The 18727-nt window shown below is 42.4% G+C and overlaps 2 protein-coding genes across 9 annotated transcripts in view; both read left to right on the forward strand.

Moving 5' to 3' along the window:
- The first annotated feature begins 24 nt into the window (after positions 1 to 24).
- RHNO1 (RAD9-HUS1-RAD1 interacting nuclear orphan 1) lies at positions 25 to 4111 on the forward strand. 5 transcript variants are annotated; one of them, XM_027449850.3, is made up of 3 exons: positions 25 to 235; positions 664 to 932; positions 3527 to 4111. In XM_027449850.3, the coding sequence occupies exons 2-3, from the start codon at positions 765 to 767 to the stop codon at positions 4109 to 4111; spliced, it is 753 nt and encodes a 250-aa protein (XP_027305651.3). In that variant the 5' UTR covers positions 25 to 235; positions 664 to 764. The 5 variants fall into 5 exon arrangements, with proteins under 5 accessions (XP_027305651.3, XP_027305652.3, XP_027305649.3 ...); XM_027449851.3 differs by having other exon boundaries at positions 713 to 932; XM_027449848.3 differs by having other exon boundaries at positions 25 to 194; positions 713 to 932.
- Positions 4112 to 4175: 64 nt separating this feature from the next.
- Positions 4176 to 18727, forward strand: part of TULP3 (TUB like protein 3) — a 34883-nt gene continuing 20331 nt past the window's right edge. For 2 of the 4 annotated variants that reach the window (XR_011811839.1, XM_027449845.3), the window contains exon 1: positions 4176 to 4287. Coding sequence is in view for 2 of the 4 variants with exons in the window: in XM_027449845.3 (XP_027305646.3) it covers positions 4229 to 4287 (59 nt within the window). In the remaining 2 variants the exon portion in view is untranslated. The other 2 variants (XM_005011655.6, XM_072043050.1) reach the window with 2 other exon arrangements.

The raw sequence follows: 18727 nt of genomic DNA on the forward strand, positions 1-18727 counted from the left end.
CCGGCCGGGATCCGCATCCGGAGCGCGGCCGCCGCCGGCGCAGTTCGCTCGCCTCAGGGGAGCGGCGCCGGGCCCGGGGGGGCGGCTGAGGAGCCTGGGGGCCGTTAGGCAGCGGCAGCGCCGTGTGGCGGGAGGGCGCTGACGGGCGGCCAGAAACTGAGAATTGTCAGTGACCGAGCTGCTTCTGAGCCTAGGTGGTTCCCTGTTTCAGTGTTTCAGTCAGGTCTTACCGCGTGTGGGTGCCTTTCAAAAATATTGCTTCTAAGTATTCATAAAATATGCTTCTAAAATATTTCTATGAGCGTGCCTATGCAAGTTTGTCTGGGTTGTGTATTTAAAATACGTGTTTTTGCAGGAAACTGGTCTTTCTTATAACATCACGTCTTGCTCAAAGTGCTGCTTCAGAACCCTTTCTGCAGCTACAACGTTTTTATTTTGTTTGTCTGCCCCAACCTATTTGGCTATCTCCTTTTGTGAAGCTTCGGAACATTTTAACTATCTGTTCTGTGGTGCATTTGCTAAGTTTGCCTGGAATTTGACAGAAGGCTTAAAAGCTATTGGTGAGGTATACACAATACTGGTGTGTGTTTTATTTCTCTTAAAATTTATACTCGAGGTTTCCAAACAAGCTTGTCTTCAAATGCGTTTATTTGTCTTCTACAGATTTGAGAGCGCTTTAGCATCTTCTCAGAGTGCTTTCGTCTTTCTCCAGTTGGTTCTAGCAAGCGTCATGAGGTTTCTAAGTGGCTTTACCATATCTTTTGATGCCTCCGAAGAAGAAACGTACCTGCAATGCCAGGAAAACAGAACTGGTATTCCTTGAGGAACCATGGGAGGGACCCATCCATTGCTGTGAAACTCCACAACCTTTGGCTGAGAATCCAAGACATGTTCCTACAAAACCTATAGACAAGAATACCTCTGCTGCCTGGGTTGGTATAAGTTATCCTTTCCTCTGTGTCCCACAGCAACAGTCTTAGAGTTTCTCCCACAAGTCACAAGACTCAAAAGAAAGCTGTCTGTCCTGGATATGCAAAATTAGTAGCATGGACCTGAGTTGATTATAAATGCCTAAAGCCTAAATAAGCACATGTGAGTTGCTTCACATTCTAATTACAAACAAACTACAAGATTTTGGGTATTTGAAGGCATAACACTGCGCAGTGTATACTGATTACTATTCCTGTTTGTCTTCTGAAAAACTATTTCTCATGAGGAAAATGCTTTCTATGGCAACTGGAAAACCCTATACATAAGAAATATTCTTTGGCGGATTTTTATTTATTGCCTTGCTGCTTGAAATTGCTGAAATCTAAATGTTACACGTTAAAATACTAGGTGTCTTGTTTAAATCTGACACTACTAATTTTAGGGACCAGAGGTCTTCACTTCAAAATAACTTGTTTTAACCTGCCTTATTTTCCATTCTGTGTGTTTTGAATAGTTTCTCTCCTTATTGTTCTTCTGATGGGCTTCTTTCTAGTCTGAAAGAATATTCTAGGGACTGTTGCGGTGTCCTGAGATAGTCTGTATATTATGTAATGCCAAGATTTATTTATTTATTTTTTTTTAAGTAAATGGCTGCTGCAAAGACAGGCTGTTCCTATATATGTGTGTTCCTATATATCTATGTGTCTCTATACACACGCTGTTCCAACAATAGTTATCTCCTAGGGGAGCTTTGTTTAAGTGTTATTTCTGCTTGAGTCTCTGTGCTTTGAGAGCTACAAAGATGGTGAAGGGTCTAGAGGACAAGATGTATATGGAGCAGCTAAAGACACTTGGTTTCTTCAGTCAGGAGAAGAGAAGATTGAGGGGAGACCTCGTCACGGTCTACAGCATCCTCACAAGGGGGAGCGGAGGGCAGGCACTGATCTCTTCTCTCTGGTGACCAGCAATAGGACCCGAGGAAATGGCATAAAGTTGTGATGAGGCAGTTCAGGCTGGCTACCAGCAAAAGGTTCTTCACAAAGAGGGTCATCAGGCACTGGAATAGGCTCCCCAGGGAAGTGGTCACGGCACCAAGTATGATGGAGTTCAAGAAGCATTTAGGTAGCGCTCTCAGACATATGGCCTGATTTTTTGGGTGATCCTTTGGGGACCCAGGAGTTGGACTTGATGATCCTTGTGGGTCCCTTCCAACTCAGGATATTCTGCATTCTTTACAAAGCAGGCTCAAAAAGTGTTGTTTCAACTGTACAAGAAACATTCCTTTAACCCTGGAGACACAGAGTTATTTTTGTTATGCTTTAACCTTGAAGTAGAACTTGTTCGATTTTTTTACTTTTTATATCGGTGTGTTAGCTCTATGGTGTCTGCAATGCTGTGTGCAATAACTACTGTGAAGAACTATGTTTTCTGTTTGGAAGAGATGAAAATGTCTACATTATTATTTGTTTCTAAACAGTATTCCATTTCAAAAATCCTGGTACGTTTGTAACTTCCTGCAGATTCTTCTGCAGATGGATGTCAGCTGTTTCAGTGGCAGCTGAGTTTCTGCTCATCTTGGTGTTAAGTCTTTAATACCAGGTAAAGTCTACCTGACGTTTCTCTGAAGCAAGGAAGTCATACCCTCAAAGTCAGCGTGGTTCGTTCTTCTAAGTGTGTGCTGGGATGCAGTTATTAGGGAATCATTACTCTGTTTTCCTGCACAATGGCTTTGCATTCCAGCAGTTCAGATATACAACAATCACTACCTGTAGTGACTTGAACTTAGTTTTTGAGGGACTATGTAGTAACGTGAGAGTGCTAAAAGGGGTCTGTGGTTGTCATAACTGGAAGCCAGTTTGGCATGCTCTAGGGAAAAATAAATAGTGAGAAACTGAACCTGACTTTTTTTTTTGAGACCCAGGAAGATAAAGACTACTGTAACAGAAGGATTTTCAGGTCTTGAGTAAGAGTCCCGAGTCTTTCAAGGAAATACAGATCGTTAACTTTGACCATCTTCTATGGACAGCTGATTTGAGGATTGGCAGTTCCAGTGATCTGCTCTTCTAGAATATAGAGGTTAACTATGTGTTTGAGGCAAAGGTGTTTTGGGGAAATATTGTGAAGGCTTAATTAGCGTAATCTAAGGTGATGAAATGAAGTTGGTATTGTTTAAATCACTTTGTATCGAACCTCTGCCTGTTCAGGAACACTGAGGATGTGGTTCATTGAATTTATGACACAGAAGGACACAGGATCCAGGCCTGAACTATTTTAAATCTGCAGGTGTTAAAGGTGTAGATGCCAGTTAGGTGATTTAGATTTTTCTTTAAATCAGAAATCTTGTGTTCTTTTGTAAGTTATCAGAGTAAGTTCACTTCCTACCCACTTTCTTTAGAGGGAAGTGTCAGAACATAACTTTGAAGTTCAGAGGTGTCTCATGCTTACCAGCAAGGTTAATGACTGTTTTGCTTTGCTGCAGACCATCCTATGCATTTAATCAATGCACTGAAGACAGATGGGATGGGTGGGGAAGTAGAATGAGGTTGTTGTTCCTTTGGAGAAAATTCTTTTTATTTTCTTATGTCTTGACCTTCAGGTGTGCGCACAATTTGAGACAACCAAGTCGTTGGTCTTGAAAGCATTTCAGAAGAAGCATCGTGGTGCTTGTAAAGCGCAGAAGCAGGATGCCAACCACGGGTTGCCTTGCGCGAGGGGAGCTTGTCAAAGACCCGCAGCCTGCAAATTCCCTCCTTTAACTTTTGAGAGTTCGGACGGATGCGCAGCCTGCTCCCCAGATGCGCTGAACCACGCAGGGAGGCAGGCACAGCACCCTCACGGCAGGGTCCCACACAACAACATCCAGGCGGCCAGTTCCCAGAGCGGTGAGGAAACACCACCAGCGCCCGCTCCCCGGCCTGTGGAGCCAGCAGCCTTCAGCCCACCGGACATCGGGACCCCACAGCCTCCTGTACGGGGCGGGAGGTGCAGCAGCGCCCTGTCACCGCCCGGGGAGGCGGCGGCGGTGCTGGTCGCGGACACCCCGCAGGAGCAGTACGGGCTCCGCGTCACCTGGCGGCAGCGGCCCCGCGTCCTGCAGTACCTGCGGGAGCGGGGCAGGCTGAGCAGCGCTGACATCATGGTGCGGAGGGACGCGGGGCTGTGCGGGAGGCAGCCCCGGTAGTTCCCACCGCGCTCCGCCCTCAGGCGGCTCCGGTGTCGGGCATGCGCGGCCCCGAGCGGGGCGGGGCGGGGGGGCGGCAGCGGGTTCCGCCGCCACGCTGCGCCGCGAGGCGGGGCCATGGCAACGGCGGGGCCGGGCATGGAGAGCGCCGGGGGCCGCGGCACGGCCGGCGCGGGGTGAGTGAGGGAGGGAGAGAGCGGGGCCGGCGGGGCGAGGAGCCCGAGGGGTCGGAGCGCGGGCGGCAGCAGCAGCCCTGCCCTGCGCCGCCTCCCTGCTATGGCACGGCCGGGCGCTGCGGGGCCGTGGCTGTGCCCGTGCCAGGGCGAGGGGCGAGGGGATGGGGCTTTGCATGGGGATTACGCCTGTGGCGTCTGAATAGCAAAAAAAAAAAAAAAAAAAAAAAAAACACTTGAGGGTAAATGTGGGGATACGGGCGGCTGATGAAGGAGAGAGGAGGTGTTTATTTGGGGTTGTAATTTTTAGTTGAGGAGGGTGGAATGAGGCAATAGAGTGAGAAGGGGTCCGCTAATCTCGTGGGTCCATCAAATGTGCTGTGAAACATTAAAGTCAGCGGAAAGAAGAAATCTTCTAAGATTGAGGTTTGTATACCGATTCTAGAACTTTTTTTTCTTTTTATTCTTTTATGCCAATAAATTTTCTTGCATAGATATTAGACTTTTAAAATTTTACAGAATTGAAGCCACAGAGAACAACACTGCTCTTCTGATAAGTTGCAGTAGCACAATTTATTTCTACTAAGAAACTTATTTTGCATGCGTCTATGGGTGCCCCACAGAAGCAGCCTTACATTAGTGCAAGTTCATCCCTCTCAGCCCCAGATTATTAAAGAAATAATCTATTTTCTTTATCGGTCTCCATTGATTAAGGTAAGAATACTAGAATACATGAACCTAAATAAACGTACATAGTCTAAGTAGATATTTAAGGCCTATTATTTTTAGGGTTTTGACTTGGAATATTCAGGAACACTATAACAAATTGCAGGAAGACAAACAAACAAAACCCCCACAACTGTATTTTTAGGAAGGATCTTTTCCTAAGAAGAGAATGGTAAAGTTATCTGTAAATGACTAATTTAGTAATTACAGCTCTTGTTTGGCAAAGCAAACTGGAGAGGTCCCACGTGACTGGAAGCTAACAAACATTTGCCCTTTTTGAAAACTGGAACAGAAAGAAGACCCTGGTAACTACAGATCTGTCAATCTCATTTCAATCCCTCGTAAAATTATAGTGAAGATTTTTCTGAGAGTCACTGAAAAACACCTGAAAGACAATACAGTCATTGGTCACAGCCAACATGAGGGGAAGGTTCTGCTTAATGAACTTAATTTCCTTTTATGACAAGGTCACTCACCTAGTTGACCAACAGAAACCAGTTTATGTTTTTGGATTTCAGTAAAGTTTCTCCCAGTATCCTTCTGGGCAAAATGTCTGTCTTACAGCTAGGTAAATACATAATATGAGTGGTGAACAACTGGTTGATGGGTTGGTTCCAAAGAGTTAGAGTAAATGGGGTTACATCAGGCTGGTGGCCGCTCACTAGTGGGGTTCTACAGGGCTCCATTCTGGGACCAAGCAAATGGCGTGAACCTGTGACAGATGAGGTTCCGGGTGGATACTGGGAAAAGGTTCTTCACCAACTGGTTGTCGGGCACTGGAACAGGCTTCCCAGGGAAGTGGTCACAGCACCAAGCCTGATAAGAGTTCAAGAAGTGTTTGGACAACACATTCAGATGTGGTTTCATTTTAGGGTGGTCCTGTGTGGAACCAGGACTGGGATTCTGTGATCCTTGTGGGTCCCTTCCAACTCAAGATATTCTCTGATTTGATGAATTTGTTACTTGTCCAGTCTTTTTGTAAAGAAAAATGAATGTGGTACATTATTGCTAATAACCAACTTTAAACTTTGACTTTCAGCTAGGCATGACAAAGCTATCTTAATGCTTTAGAATATGGTAATATTGATGGAGCTATTTCATTGTTTTGATTAGTGCTACAGCATTCTTTTTCATTTGGGAAAGTCTGAAATTAAAAATGTTGGGTAAGGTTAACACATTCAGATAAATTAACTAAATTCACTGTGTTTAAAATATTGAGAAGGCAATTTGAGTCTTATGGTAGTACGTGCTTGACAGTCTCGGAGACTAATGAACTTTACCATTTCATACAATAATTATATAGTAAACAGCAATGTTTTAAGCTTCCCACATGCTTCCTCCCAAATGGGATTCAGCTTCTGACTTGGAGATGTCACACATGAAGAACATTATTTTCAGGACATTGAAATCTTGACTGACTCTACAGAGATTACAAAAATGGACATCAACTACAATGGTCCCTCCTGTATTGGGTTTACATGGTAAGGTTTTGGTAGTGAGGGGCTGCAGATGGAGTCTCTGTGGAAAAGTCCAGAAGTTGGTCCATGTAAAAGCCGGTTTCAGCTGGCTCCAAAGGGACCTGCTGCTGGCCAGAGTGAGCCAAAGAAACACACTGGTTGCACCTCTGTGAGACCAAATTTAAGGAAGGGAAAAAAACTGCTATACAACAGCAGCTGGGAGAGAGGAGTGAGAAGCAGCCCTGCAGACCCCAAAGCCAGTGCAGGAGGTGGAGGAGATGCTCCAGAGCAGCAGTTCCCCTGCGGGCTGTGGAGAGGCCCCTGGTGGAGCAGGCTGTCCCCCTGCAGCCCATGGGTCCCACATGGAGCAGATCTCCACGCTAAAGCCCCCCCCCATGGGTGGAGGAGCCCCCGGTGGAGCAGGTGGCTGTGACCTGGAGGAGGCTGCGGCCCATGGAGAGCCCCCGCAGGAGCAGGCCCCGGGCCGGAGCTGCAGCCCGTGGAGAGGAGCCCACGCAGGAGCAGGGGGTCTGGGGGGAGCTGCCGCCCACCCATGGGGGACCCGTGCTGGAGCAGTTTGCTCCTGGGGATGGACCCCGTGGGACAGAGCCATGTGGGAGCAGTGCTTGGAGAGCTGCTGCCTGTGGGCAGCCCACGCAGGCTCAGTTCAGGAAGGATGGCATCCTGTGGGAGGGACCCCATGGGGAGCAGGGGCAGGGAGTGACTGTGAAGGAGCGGCAGAGACGAAGCGTTAGGGACTGACTGCAGCCCCCATTGTCCCATTCCCCTGTGCCACTTGGGGGGGGAAGGGGGGACATAGAAGAGAGTGGATGGGGGAAAGGTGCTTTTAGTTTGCTTTTAGTTTCTCATTGGTCTATCCTGTTGGTAATAGGTAATAGATTATATTAATCTCCCTATGCCATTTTTTTTTTTTTTCTTTTTTCCCATGACAACAATTGTTGAGTGATCTCCCTATCCTTATTTCATCCCTTGACCCCTTGCGTTGTATTTTTCTCATCCTTTCTCCATCTTCTTCCCTCTTCTTCCTCCCACTCCCCCTCTTCTGAGGAGGAGGGGAAGTGAGAATGGTTATGGTGGAAATCAGCTGTCCAGCTGGGTAAAACCACAACACTTCCCATACTTTGGATGCTTTCCTGGTGACTAGACACACATGAGTTAGTGGCTTTCAGTTTCAGAATCCCAAGTTACTCCAGAATGTCTTCAAAAGTTAATGAAGAAAAAGGGCCTATTGTCAGTAAGCTAAATTTCCAAAGATTATGAGCCCGTGGACTGAAAAATATTCAGAAGTGATTTCCAGCCAAAAGGCCTTTCCATATTTGAAAAACTGTAGCATAATTAAGGTTGTTGGGAGTCTTGGAAGACTGCTGGGCTTGATTATTTTGCATAGATGTACCTGAATTGTAAGTTTGGGGAGAAAAAAAAATAAAAGTTACTTGCGAATGATTTTAGCTATACTTGTAATCCAGACAGGACAGAAAAGTCCAGGTTTCCTTTTAAAATCCTATTAACATCTCTGTTAGCCCTTGGGTATTTTTATTTGGGTGCTGGTGACCTCCTTGGAATTAACAAGAACTGTTTTGTAAGTCCCAGGGATTACAATTTCACAAATCTTATCCTTAGATAAAAGAAAATTGGCTTAATATCTTGTTTGTCCAATCCCTTTAAAATCGGAGCATTACCAAGAAATCTGTCTAAAATGGTATAAATTTGTAAATATTTTTTAAGTGCAGTTGAGATGTACTCCTAGGAATGCATTTTAGAAAGAAGAGAATACCTTTGTGGCTACAGGTTGTTGCGGCTCTTGTCAATGTGAATAAAGAGGGAATCAGTCCACTTCCTGTGATGCAGGCAGCAGTGGCAAGAGAGAAAAAGTAGCAAAACTGTTCTTGTCACTAAAATTTCCAGACACAACTTGAAATGTTCGCACTTGGTAACTGCAATTGTTAGAACAATAAAAGTCTTAAAGATGCTGTTCATTTGAATTGTCTCTTCAGCTAAGTTCTTCTTCCATTCCTTATGCTTTAGGTTACTGATGGCCCATTTTTATAGAGGCAAAGGTTATTTTTCTTTTCTCCTGCTTTTGCTTTTTTTTTTTTTTTTTTATCCAATGTCAATATGACATTTGTAGGAGGGGCAAGTGCCCAGATTTCAAGGTAATTGTGCCTTCATGTTGTGTGAAAACTGTTTCTGCAAATTGTCTTGCACTAGCATAGTTCCAGTCTTGTTTTGTCAGTGGGATACAGCTGGGTAATCTCCACAATAAAGCTGTTAAATGTATTGTAATTGGGTTATGGAATGACTGCTCTTGTAAGGAGATTTGCTGATATGCCTAGAGCTAGTGTTTTAGACTACTACAAGAACATTTACCCTTAGTCCTAGTGTTTAAAACATCTGCTGTTAAAATTCTAACAGCCTCTTACTGTTAGAGAAGTCAGTGATCACTTACTTCTGCACTCCTTTCCAATCTAAAATTCTTATGTGAAATTACAGGCCAAAACAAAAAAACAAAAATAAAACAAACAACAACAAAAAACCCAACACACAAAACCCAAGATTCTAAATGTAGTATATTGCTGAGTCATCTAGTTTGGGATGGAAATTAAATTTTACTGTTTCAATCTTCTTAATAGCTTCCTCATTAAAACTTATAAGAACTGGACTGGAACTAAAACTCCACATACCATTCTGTACTATTAATTTAGAAATTTTTTTTTTTTTCCCTGATTTTTTGGTTTGTCAGACAATAAAACAATTTTTGGCATGACATGCAGTAAATTTATTTTCAGGGAACTTTGTGTTTTGCTCTCTAGTCTGGGTTATGCACCCTGTGTGCTGTTTAACTGCAGACTTTGTTGCCAGGGGAGAGTAGCAATTGCTTTGCATTTAAATGGATTTGTGTTGCAATGGAGTACAATGCCAACAGAAGTGACAGGCAAGGTTTAATAATTCACAAATTGAAGACTATAGGAATCTAAAGCCCTGTGGATCTTGCCAATGTGTATACGTGAAATATCCCTGAGGATTTGGAGTATGTAGTTGAAAGTACATTAAATACAAGCTGGTGTTCTGCTTATGGCAGTTTCTGCTTCATAGAAGAAAGTTCAGTTTCATTAAATTAACCTGAATACACATGATTTTTGGAAGTATAGCATTCTGCAATTGAATCAGTGGTTAAGAGCTGAAAGATCCTTACTCACGTTACAAATTTGTATCTTCCGAGTCAATGCCAGGATCCCTGTGAGTCACCAGCTATGAACTCTTGAAGGAATATGCCTGGCTGGAGGTTCATTGTCCCCCTCCTCTTACAAATATTTTAATAAAAGCCCTGTTTTAAACCCCATTTGGCTACGCACCTGAACATAAGTGAATGTGCACATTCTTATTGTTGTCTTCCTCTGTACCTCCTTCCCAGCATCCCCAATGGTTGTAATAGTGGCCTATGTGGATTTCCATCTTCTCTTGGTCTTCCTTCCAGAAAAAGGATAGGTATGCTTTCAATTCAGGTATACTGTAATCAGTTATGTAAGACTTGCTAAGGAAACATGAATCCATCTTCTGTTTTCCCACCATAGTCTAACAGAGAACAACACTGGCTTTTGTTTGCACTCTTCTTTTTAACCCAGTTAGAAGACTTTCTAGCATCTGTTCAGAGGGTGCTGCTTTTTCATTGTTCCATTCCCCTTGTTCCAAGTAGCAGGAGCTAATCTTTGGTACCTGATGAGGCAGTTTTGAATGATGTATGAAATACAAAACAATACGTTAGTCAAAATAGTTCTAAGCTCATAGTTTAACCATTTTGTGGTGCTAGTGTTTCTGTTGCATTTTCCTGTAACAGCCTGAATTATTTATTACCACCTAACTCATTCTCTAAGACCTAGACTCTAAACTATTTCCGTGTATCTTGTGATCTCCAGAATCCAAACAGATAGAATCAGGGAATCATGGAAGTTAGAAGGAGATCATCTCATCCAACCCCACTGCTCAAATAAGGTGAACTAGAACAGGTTGCACGGGATGGTGTCAAGTCAGGTTTAGAGTATCTCCACAGAAGGAAACTCTGCAACTCTGCTGAGCAACCTCTTCCAGTGTTTGATTAACCTCACAGTAAAAAGAAATGTTTTCTTGTGTTCAGATGGAATTTCATGTGTTTTAAATCATGACTGTTGCCTCATGTCTTTTCAGTAGGCACTACTTGCTCCATCTCCTTTATGCCCTCCCATCAGGTACTTATATACCTTGAGAAGGTCCTTGCTGAACTGTCCTGGCTCTCTCAGACTCACTTCATATAAGAGATGTTCTGGTCCTTTAATAACCTTGGTGGCCATTTGTTGGACTTGCTCCAGTGTGTCCATGTCTGTCTTTTCCTGAGGAGCCCAGAACTGTACATAGTACTTAATATTATGGCTTTACCAGTACTGAGCAGAGAGGAAGGGCCACCTCCCTTGACATGCTGGCAGTGCTCTTCCTAATCATTGCATTATTTAGGTTGGAAAAGACTCATAAGATCATCAAGTCCAACCATCCACCAGGTGCTACAAGTCCACCAATAAACCATGTCCCTAACCACCACGTCCACATCTCTCTTACATACCTCCAGGGATGGCAGCTCCACTGCCTCAATGGGCTGCCTGTTACAATGCCTAACCACCTTTTCCATGAACAAATTCTTCCTGATAACCAACCTCAACCTCCCCTGGTACAACTTGAGGCCATTGCCTTACATCTTATCGCCTGCCATGTGAGAAGAGTGACTGATGCCCACCTCACTGCATCCTCCTTTCAGATAGTTGTAGAGAGCCATGAGGTCTCCCCTCAGCCTCCTTTTCTCCAGACTAAACAAACCCGATTCCCTCAGTTGCTTCTCATATGCCTTCCAGTCCTTTCACCAGTTTCATTGCTCTTTGAATGTGTTCCAGCCAGTCAATATCTATCTTGTAGTGAGGGGCCCAAAAATGAACACAATACTCAACATATGGTCTCACCAGTGCCATGTACAGCGGGACAATCCATTCCCTAGCTCTGCTGGCCACACTATTTCTGATAGAGGCCAGTATGCCATTGGCCTTGTTGGCCACCTGAGCACACTGCTGGCTTATGTTCAGCCAGCAGTTGACTAATACCCCCAGGTCCTTTTTGCTGGGCAGATTTCCAGCCACTCTTCCCCGAGCATATACTGCAGCATACGATTGTCATTGTGAGAAGCAATCTGCAGCCAATAACACAGGCTCAGGCGAGGATCTCAGTGAAGTAACATGTTTATTCATGATTGCAATGGTGGACATCCTGCAAGCACACACAACAAAAGTGTATAATAGCCTTATATCCCCTACTACCTGATGCTTGTTTCTCCCTTATCTGCTTAACGTATCCCCCACACACACTGTTGTGCCTGTGCAATTACTTCTGAACTTGCAAGGTTAGTGGAATTTTCTACTGCAGAAACACTGCTTTAATTCTCACATTGTGGACCAGAGTGCAGCTCCCAGTGTTTAGCCTTGTTGAGTGCCCATACAATTGGATGTGGCATATTGATGTAGCCTATTCAGATCTCTCTGCAGAGCCTTCCTGCCCTCAAGCAGATCAACGCTCCTGCCCAACTTGCTGTTAGCTGAAAATGCAGCCCTCAGTACTGTTAGCCACCTTAGTGGTGAGGGTACATTGCATTGCTGGCTCATGGTCAACTTGGTACCAAGCAAGACAATATCAGCTATTTCTGATAAAGGGATGAGATAACATGCTTTATTCTTTGTTTCACCATAATTCTGTTTTTCTCCTACAGACCCCTTATTTTTTGATGTTGCTTTATTATCACATTCCTGTTTAGTTTATACTACCATCTCCTGCAATGTTAGTTTTTCCTGTTTCAAGATGTGTTTTTGTGGATATGAAATAGTGCAGAGAATATTCCATTGCATTTATAAGATCATAATTTTATTCTTGAGCTTTGTGCTTCCACAGATACCCTTTTGAGGCTGAAAATAGGGGTGATGCTTCTGAATGGCTATTTCACCTTGCCTATGTCATTTAATTTTATCTTACAAAATCACTGGAATGTGTTCTACCTGGACAAGCTTGAAAAGTGGGTCCACGTGAACCTAATGAGGTTCAACAAATTAAAATGCACGGTGCTGCACCAAGGTCTGGGCAATCCCAGACAAGAGGACAGACTGGGAGAAGAACTCATTGAGAGCAGCCCTGCAGAGAAGGACTTGGGGGTTCTCGTGGATGGAAAGCTTGACATGAGCCAGCAGTGTGTGCTTGCAGCCTAGCAGGTCAACTGCATCCTGGGCTGCATCAACAGAGGAGTAGCCAGCAGGCTGAGGGAGGTGATTGTCCCCCTCTGCTCTGCCCTTGTGAGGCCCCACCTGGAGTACCAGGTGTGGGGCCCCCAGCACAAGAAGGATGTGGACCTGTTAGAGCAGGTCAAGAGGAAAGCCACAAAGTTGGTCAGAGGGCTGGAGCACCTCTCCTGTGAAGAAAGGCTGAGAGAGCTGGGGCTATTTGGCCTGGAGAAGAGAAGGCTCTGGGGTGACCGCATTGCAGCTTTTCAGTATTTAAAGGGGTCTTACAAAAAAAGATAGAGAAGTACTCTTTGCATGGGCAGATAATGATAGAACAAGGGTGAATGGTCTTAAACTAAAAGAGGGGAGATTTAGATTAGAGGTTAGGAGGAAATTCTTCACTCAGAGGGTGGTGAGGCACTGGAACAGGTTGCCCAGAGAAGCTGTAGATGCCCCATCCCTGGAGGTGTTCAAGGCCAGGCTGGGTGGGGCCTTGGCCAACCTGATTTAGTGGGTGACATCCCTGCCTATGCCGGGGGGGGGGGTGAATGTAGATAATCTTTAAGGTCTCTTCCCACCCAAGTTGTTCTATGATTCGATTAAGAAACAGAAGTTTGTCTCCACTATACTGACAAATACTTTTTTTTTTTTTTTTTTTTTTTTGCATTAAGTAGCTGCACTCAGTCAGTAGTAGACTGCAGCAGTTACATCTGGCATGTGAGCAGTCACATCAAAACAGATGAATTTCCAAAGGAACTCCTTTAGGCTAAGTCTAATGTATTCTTTTTCAGCTGTTTTAAGTTGAACAGCCTCTTACTTTCAGCTACACTTCTCTTATTAAGTCATTTTGTATTTAATGGTATCATTGCCTGTATTATTTAAGTATGGAGAACATGATGTTACAAGAATAGGTTTGTATCAAATTGAATGTTCTCTTGGCTTTTGACAACAGAAGTTAATCTGTTCATGTTTTGTAACAAAAGGGTTTTTTTCTGTAGCACATGTATCTTGGATTATTTTTTCTGTAATTCTTTTCTTCAGCTTGGTATTTCTATTGCACCGAGTTGTTGGAGCATCTGTTTTGCCACAGTACTAGCAAAACGTCTGTGTGTGTATGAAGAACATATATATATATATATATTCTTCAGAGTGCCAGCCTTAGTGATTTTTGTTGTTGGTTGTTTTGTTTTGGTACATTCCTGGTACATGTCACTTCAAAGCACCTAATAATTCCACACTGTAGTTCCATTTTTTTAACTCAGATGTAGGTAGAGTAGAAGTTGTAAAGGAATAATTTGCCATTGAGTTTCTTTAGGATGTTCTTCAGTAGTTTTAAGTTAAGATACTTACTGCTCGTGCTTTTCTAAGAGAATCTTTATTCGCTGTAATGTATCCGTTCATTCAGGATTGCTTCCAAAATTATGTGATAACTGGTCCCGTATCATTCTTCCTGTGTTATGTTCAGTAGGTGAAAAACTATCCAAACAAATTTTGTGAAATGTTTTTTTAAACAGCACGATATTGGCATTAGAAATCTGTACTTGTTTCTTTGGGGAAGAATCACAGATAAAACTGTTTTCCTGAAGAAAGGATTCTTATTTTAAAACCAACACAAAAACAGAAGGTAAAACTTTCCCTTTTATTGAAATACCAACTGCTTGAAAATAACTTATAATTGAGGTGTTGATGTAATGTGATCTGTACCATTTAGAAATGGGAGTGGCATTTCATGGCTGATTCACAGCAGATCCTGTTTTGCCTCAGGAGTCTCTCTGGTAGTTCACTTAATTATGAAGCAAAGAATATCCTGTGTCTACCAAAGAAAACTCCTCTACCTTCGGGAAGGCAGAACAGCTTGATAGTCCTCACTCCAGTGGGTGCTGTTACACATTTTCCCAGAGGTGAACAATATAAAATTGTGTCAGTTGCAAGGAAAGCAAATTGGATTCCTCACTTTTGTGGATTGGAAGGTGCATTACAGATTAATTCTGTTCCTCAGCCACTTTCCAGAGACAGCACTGAAACTTCTATATGGAACTTTTTTTTTTTTTTAAGTATTAGAATCCTGCTTCAAATTTGTTATTTTCTGCACCATTTGTTTTTCTTTATAGCTGTAGTGAGGGGAACATGAGAACAATATTTAGGAAAGCTCTTTGGAGAGTTAAAGCGTGAAAACCCTTTCGTACCACCAGACTCTGTATTTCTTAATCAAATTTCATTTTACTTGCACTTCTACAGCTAAAGATAAAACACAGCGGACGAAGATATGAGCCACAAGCCATATTCTTCACATTCTCCAATTCTTAATTCTAGGACTATTGTTCAGAGATGTAATCCGTGCTACCACATTAATAAACTGTCCTGCAAAGAAAAAAGGAGTTATGTTAGCCTTGTTAGAGCCCTGATATAAGGAGCTCTCTAGAGTGAGAAACGGAACATAAAATATTGGTACGTTTGGGAGCTTTGTGGAGGAAAATGGTGCAATTTTATTATACCTTGGAGTTCCTGTAAATGAAATAAAGCAATGGAAACAGTCCAAAAGCACAGCAAACCATCTATCTTTCTCTCATGTCAGAGTTTCTTTTAAGGCTTTGGTGGGGTCTGTTTCTGTCAGCTAGTCTGACGTGCTTAAAGAGGTTAGAGAACCCTCCTCTTTTAATTATTTATCAAACCTGTAAGTACTTGAATTACAGGATGGGCTGATCTGTCTGGAAAACCTTACGATGTTGCTTATTTAGGAGAAGAAGCTGTGTAGGGTATTTGTTCAGTGGACTTCTGACATGAGGAATGACCCTACTTTTTTGCATACAGGAAAAACCAACTTGAGACTTTTCCTTTGCCTGATGTATTTCAAACATGTCTTTCCGGTGAATTCTGTATCACGTAGAGAATTCTTTCTACAGTCTGTATTTCCTATAGGTCTTCTCACTTCCCCTGCTTGCTGCCTCTTGCTTACAGGTGCAACAAGCCAGTTCCTTGAAAACCAGTCCATAATAAAGACAGCCTTTCATTTGCCTCTTAAAGCTTCAACAGTTATTACATAAAGGAATCTTAATTGGTCCATTGCTATAACTTGAACGAAGAAGGCGTAGGTCTCCCATCTGGGATAGCCATGCTTGAAATCTGAGGTAGACTGTACCCTTACTTCATGAGAACAGGTTTTAACATAATAATATTCAGGCTTGATTAAAGGCTGTTGTTTTCTCCTGAAATCCATGCCTCTATGAGGACAATGGTGAATTAGTCACAATGTTAAATATGTTTCATTTGGAGTCTGAATTTGTTTAGCTTTAGTGTTGCACTTACAGGATTATCCGTCATGAGGCTTTAGTAGGAGAGCTAGAGGATTCTGCTAAATTCAAATCGTAGAATCATTTAAATTGGAAAAGGCCTTCAAGATAATCAAGTCCAACCATCAACTTGACCTTCCAAGTCCCATCACTAAACTGCGCGTTTTCGTGACGCACCCACACATCTCCGTACCTCCAAGGATGGGGATTCCACCACTTCCTTAGGCAGCCTGTGCCAATGCTTGCCCACCCTCTTCATGAAGAAATTCTCCTGATATCCAGTCTAAACTTCCCCTGGCACAGCTTGAGACTGCTTCTTCATGTCCTACCACTTGTCACCTGAAAAAAAGAGACCAACATCCTCCCTGCTGCAGCCTCCTTTCAGGTAGTTGTAGAGAGCAGTGACCTCTCCCCTCAGCCTCCTCTTCTTCAGGCTAACCAAGTCCAGTTCCTTCATTAGCTCCTCATAACTCTTGTTTTCTAGTTCCTTTACCAGCTTTGTTGCTCTGCTCTGCACGTACTCAAGCCACTCAATATCCTTCTTGGGGATGTTGTGAGGAGCCCAGAATTTAGCAAAGGGATCAGTGGGCAGGGTGTTGTATAGTCTTCTCTGTCCCAGTGGTTGGAAAGAGGAAGATTATGACAGGCTACTTCAATATTTTCAGTTCTTATTTGTCAAAGGTAAATGGGTGATTTTTTATTTATTTAATTATTTATATATTTTTTTAACTATGTTGTTGTAGCTATGGAAATGCTGGTTATTTTTCCTGTTCCTACTGGATATTGAATTCCACTCACTGCACGTAAATCAGTCAAACAGAACAGAGCGTAGCGAAAAGCGCAGTGGTTTTGTGTGGGCATGTCCATGGGAAGGCTTCCCGTTTGAAGCCTGCAGCTGTGTTAGCACACTGCTTGCATTCCTTAGTGATGAGCTGTGGAGTGAACCCTTGCACAGCCTTTTCTGGCAAGGTTTGTAACAACACCAATTTCACTGTGGTGGTTAGAAAAAAAGTTGGAATGGAGGTGGGGAAAGAAAGTTCTTTTGCTTGGTTACTGTGTTATACTTTTCTGATGACTAAGTGCTGGAGGGAATGTTGCAGGAGTAAATAATTGTGTAACAATTTTAGCTACTATTTATAGTATCCCAGTGCTCTTGTTTTTGTTTTGTTTTGTTTTTATTATTTTATTTTATTTTATTTTGATCCTTATGTAAATCCTTACGTTTTTTAATGGAGAAGATTGAAGGCTGCTCATTTTGTTGCCTGCTATAAGGTGATTTAAGTCTGTGTTTAATAGTAAATAGTAAAAAAGAACGCTCTCTTGTCTTTTGTTTTCTAAAGTTTTGTGACCTGTTAAAATCTTTATGTATTTAAACCCCTTTAGAGTCTCAATTAAGTGGCCAACGGTGAGGGGTTATGTAGTCTGCATCATGGTCCTTCCTCTTCCAATAGTCTTCAGACCTGTCTTTGAAGTTACATAACTTTATTCCAATGTGGGTAGAAAATAAATTAAAAATACAAAGTAAATAATATTAATTGAGGATGTCCGCAAGTCTCATGTGCAAGAGTATTCCAGTGTTTTATTGTTATACAGGTAAAAATGAAAACTTAGAACCTTGTTTTTATAAGTAGTGCTGCTTGTTTTTCTGAAGAAGAGACTCAAATTGCTATGGGCTTATTTTCTGTTAGGAAAAGCAATAAAAATACAGACAGTCATTTGTATCAATGCAGTACAACTTCGTATCTGTTTCTAATTTTATATAAGAATATGTCCACATATTAGTAAAAATTGATGGGAACTATATTGATTGCTTTATGACAAACTCTTTACAGAATTTAACTGATGTCATCCATATTTTAAGACAGTTGGCATATAAAAAGAAAGATTTTTAATTTTATTTTTCTTGTTTTTTTCCTTCAAGCATCTTTTCTGGTTATGCCAAAAGTGGCCTTTTCCATCACATATGCTTTAAATAGAAAACATTTCATATTTTTTGTTGTAGTTTCATGTGGCAACTAATATATCTCTCTGCATTCAATAGATATGTCTCTGTTTCTTTTCAAATTGTGGCTGTTTTGAGATGGAGATGAGTGTATTACTGTAAATATTGCTGTGGGGACACTCAGTAGCTCTCCATCACTCTTCAAGAAAGACATCAATTTTTCCAGCCCCTCCACATTGCATTTGAATTCAAGGTGCTAGCTATTACTGGCTTGAATGAGGAGTAAGGTCAGTTTTTATAATCAAGGTGTTTCCAGGGTCCTAGAGCCATTATGTGATGGTATGTAAAATACATAAAGAAAAAAAATATCTAGAAATCAGGAAAACTGCAAAGTAAAAAACAGTGGGATTGGTAACTTCTTGTAAAATACCTTTAGTTGGGCAGTAAGCATCAGCTTTAGGGTACATAAGCTGTTGTTTATGGTGTGCTCATACAAAACTTCTTTCTCTGCACGTTTCTGCCTTCCAGAACAGGACCAATGTTGGTCAGGGTAGTCTGTCTGTAAGGACTTCAGCCTCATTTGACTTAACTTCCTCGCTTGCCTGGAAGTTGAGTCAAGTGTGGATTCTCTATGGGTTAAGCAGACTAAGGCTTTTCTACTTGTTAGCACTATGCACATCCATACTTCATGTTTGCATACTTTTTTTTTTTTTTGCATACTTTTAC

Source organism: Anas platyrhynchos, chromosome 1, assembly GCF_047663525.1.
Source record: "Anas platyrhynchos isolate ZD024472 breed Pekin duck chromosome 1, IASCAAS_PekinDuck_T2T, whole genome shotgun sequence".
In the NCBI taxonomy this organism is placed as follows: domain Eukaryota; kingdom Metazoa; phylum Chordata; class Aves; order Anseriformes; family Anatidae; genus Anas; species Anas platyrhynchos.

Excerpts from the sequence above, each read along its gene's own strand:
- RHNO1 (XM_027449850.3), top strand. The coding sequence starts at position 765 with ATGCCTCCGAAGAAGAAACGTACCTGCAATGCCAGGAAAACAGAACTG. Across the intron at positions 933-3,526 it reads AGAATACCTCTGCTGCCTGG|GTGTGCGCACAATTTGAGAC; the intron begins GTTGGTATAAGT and ends CTTGACCTTCAG.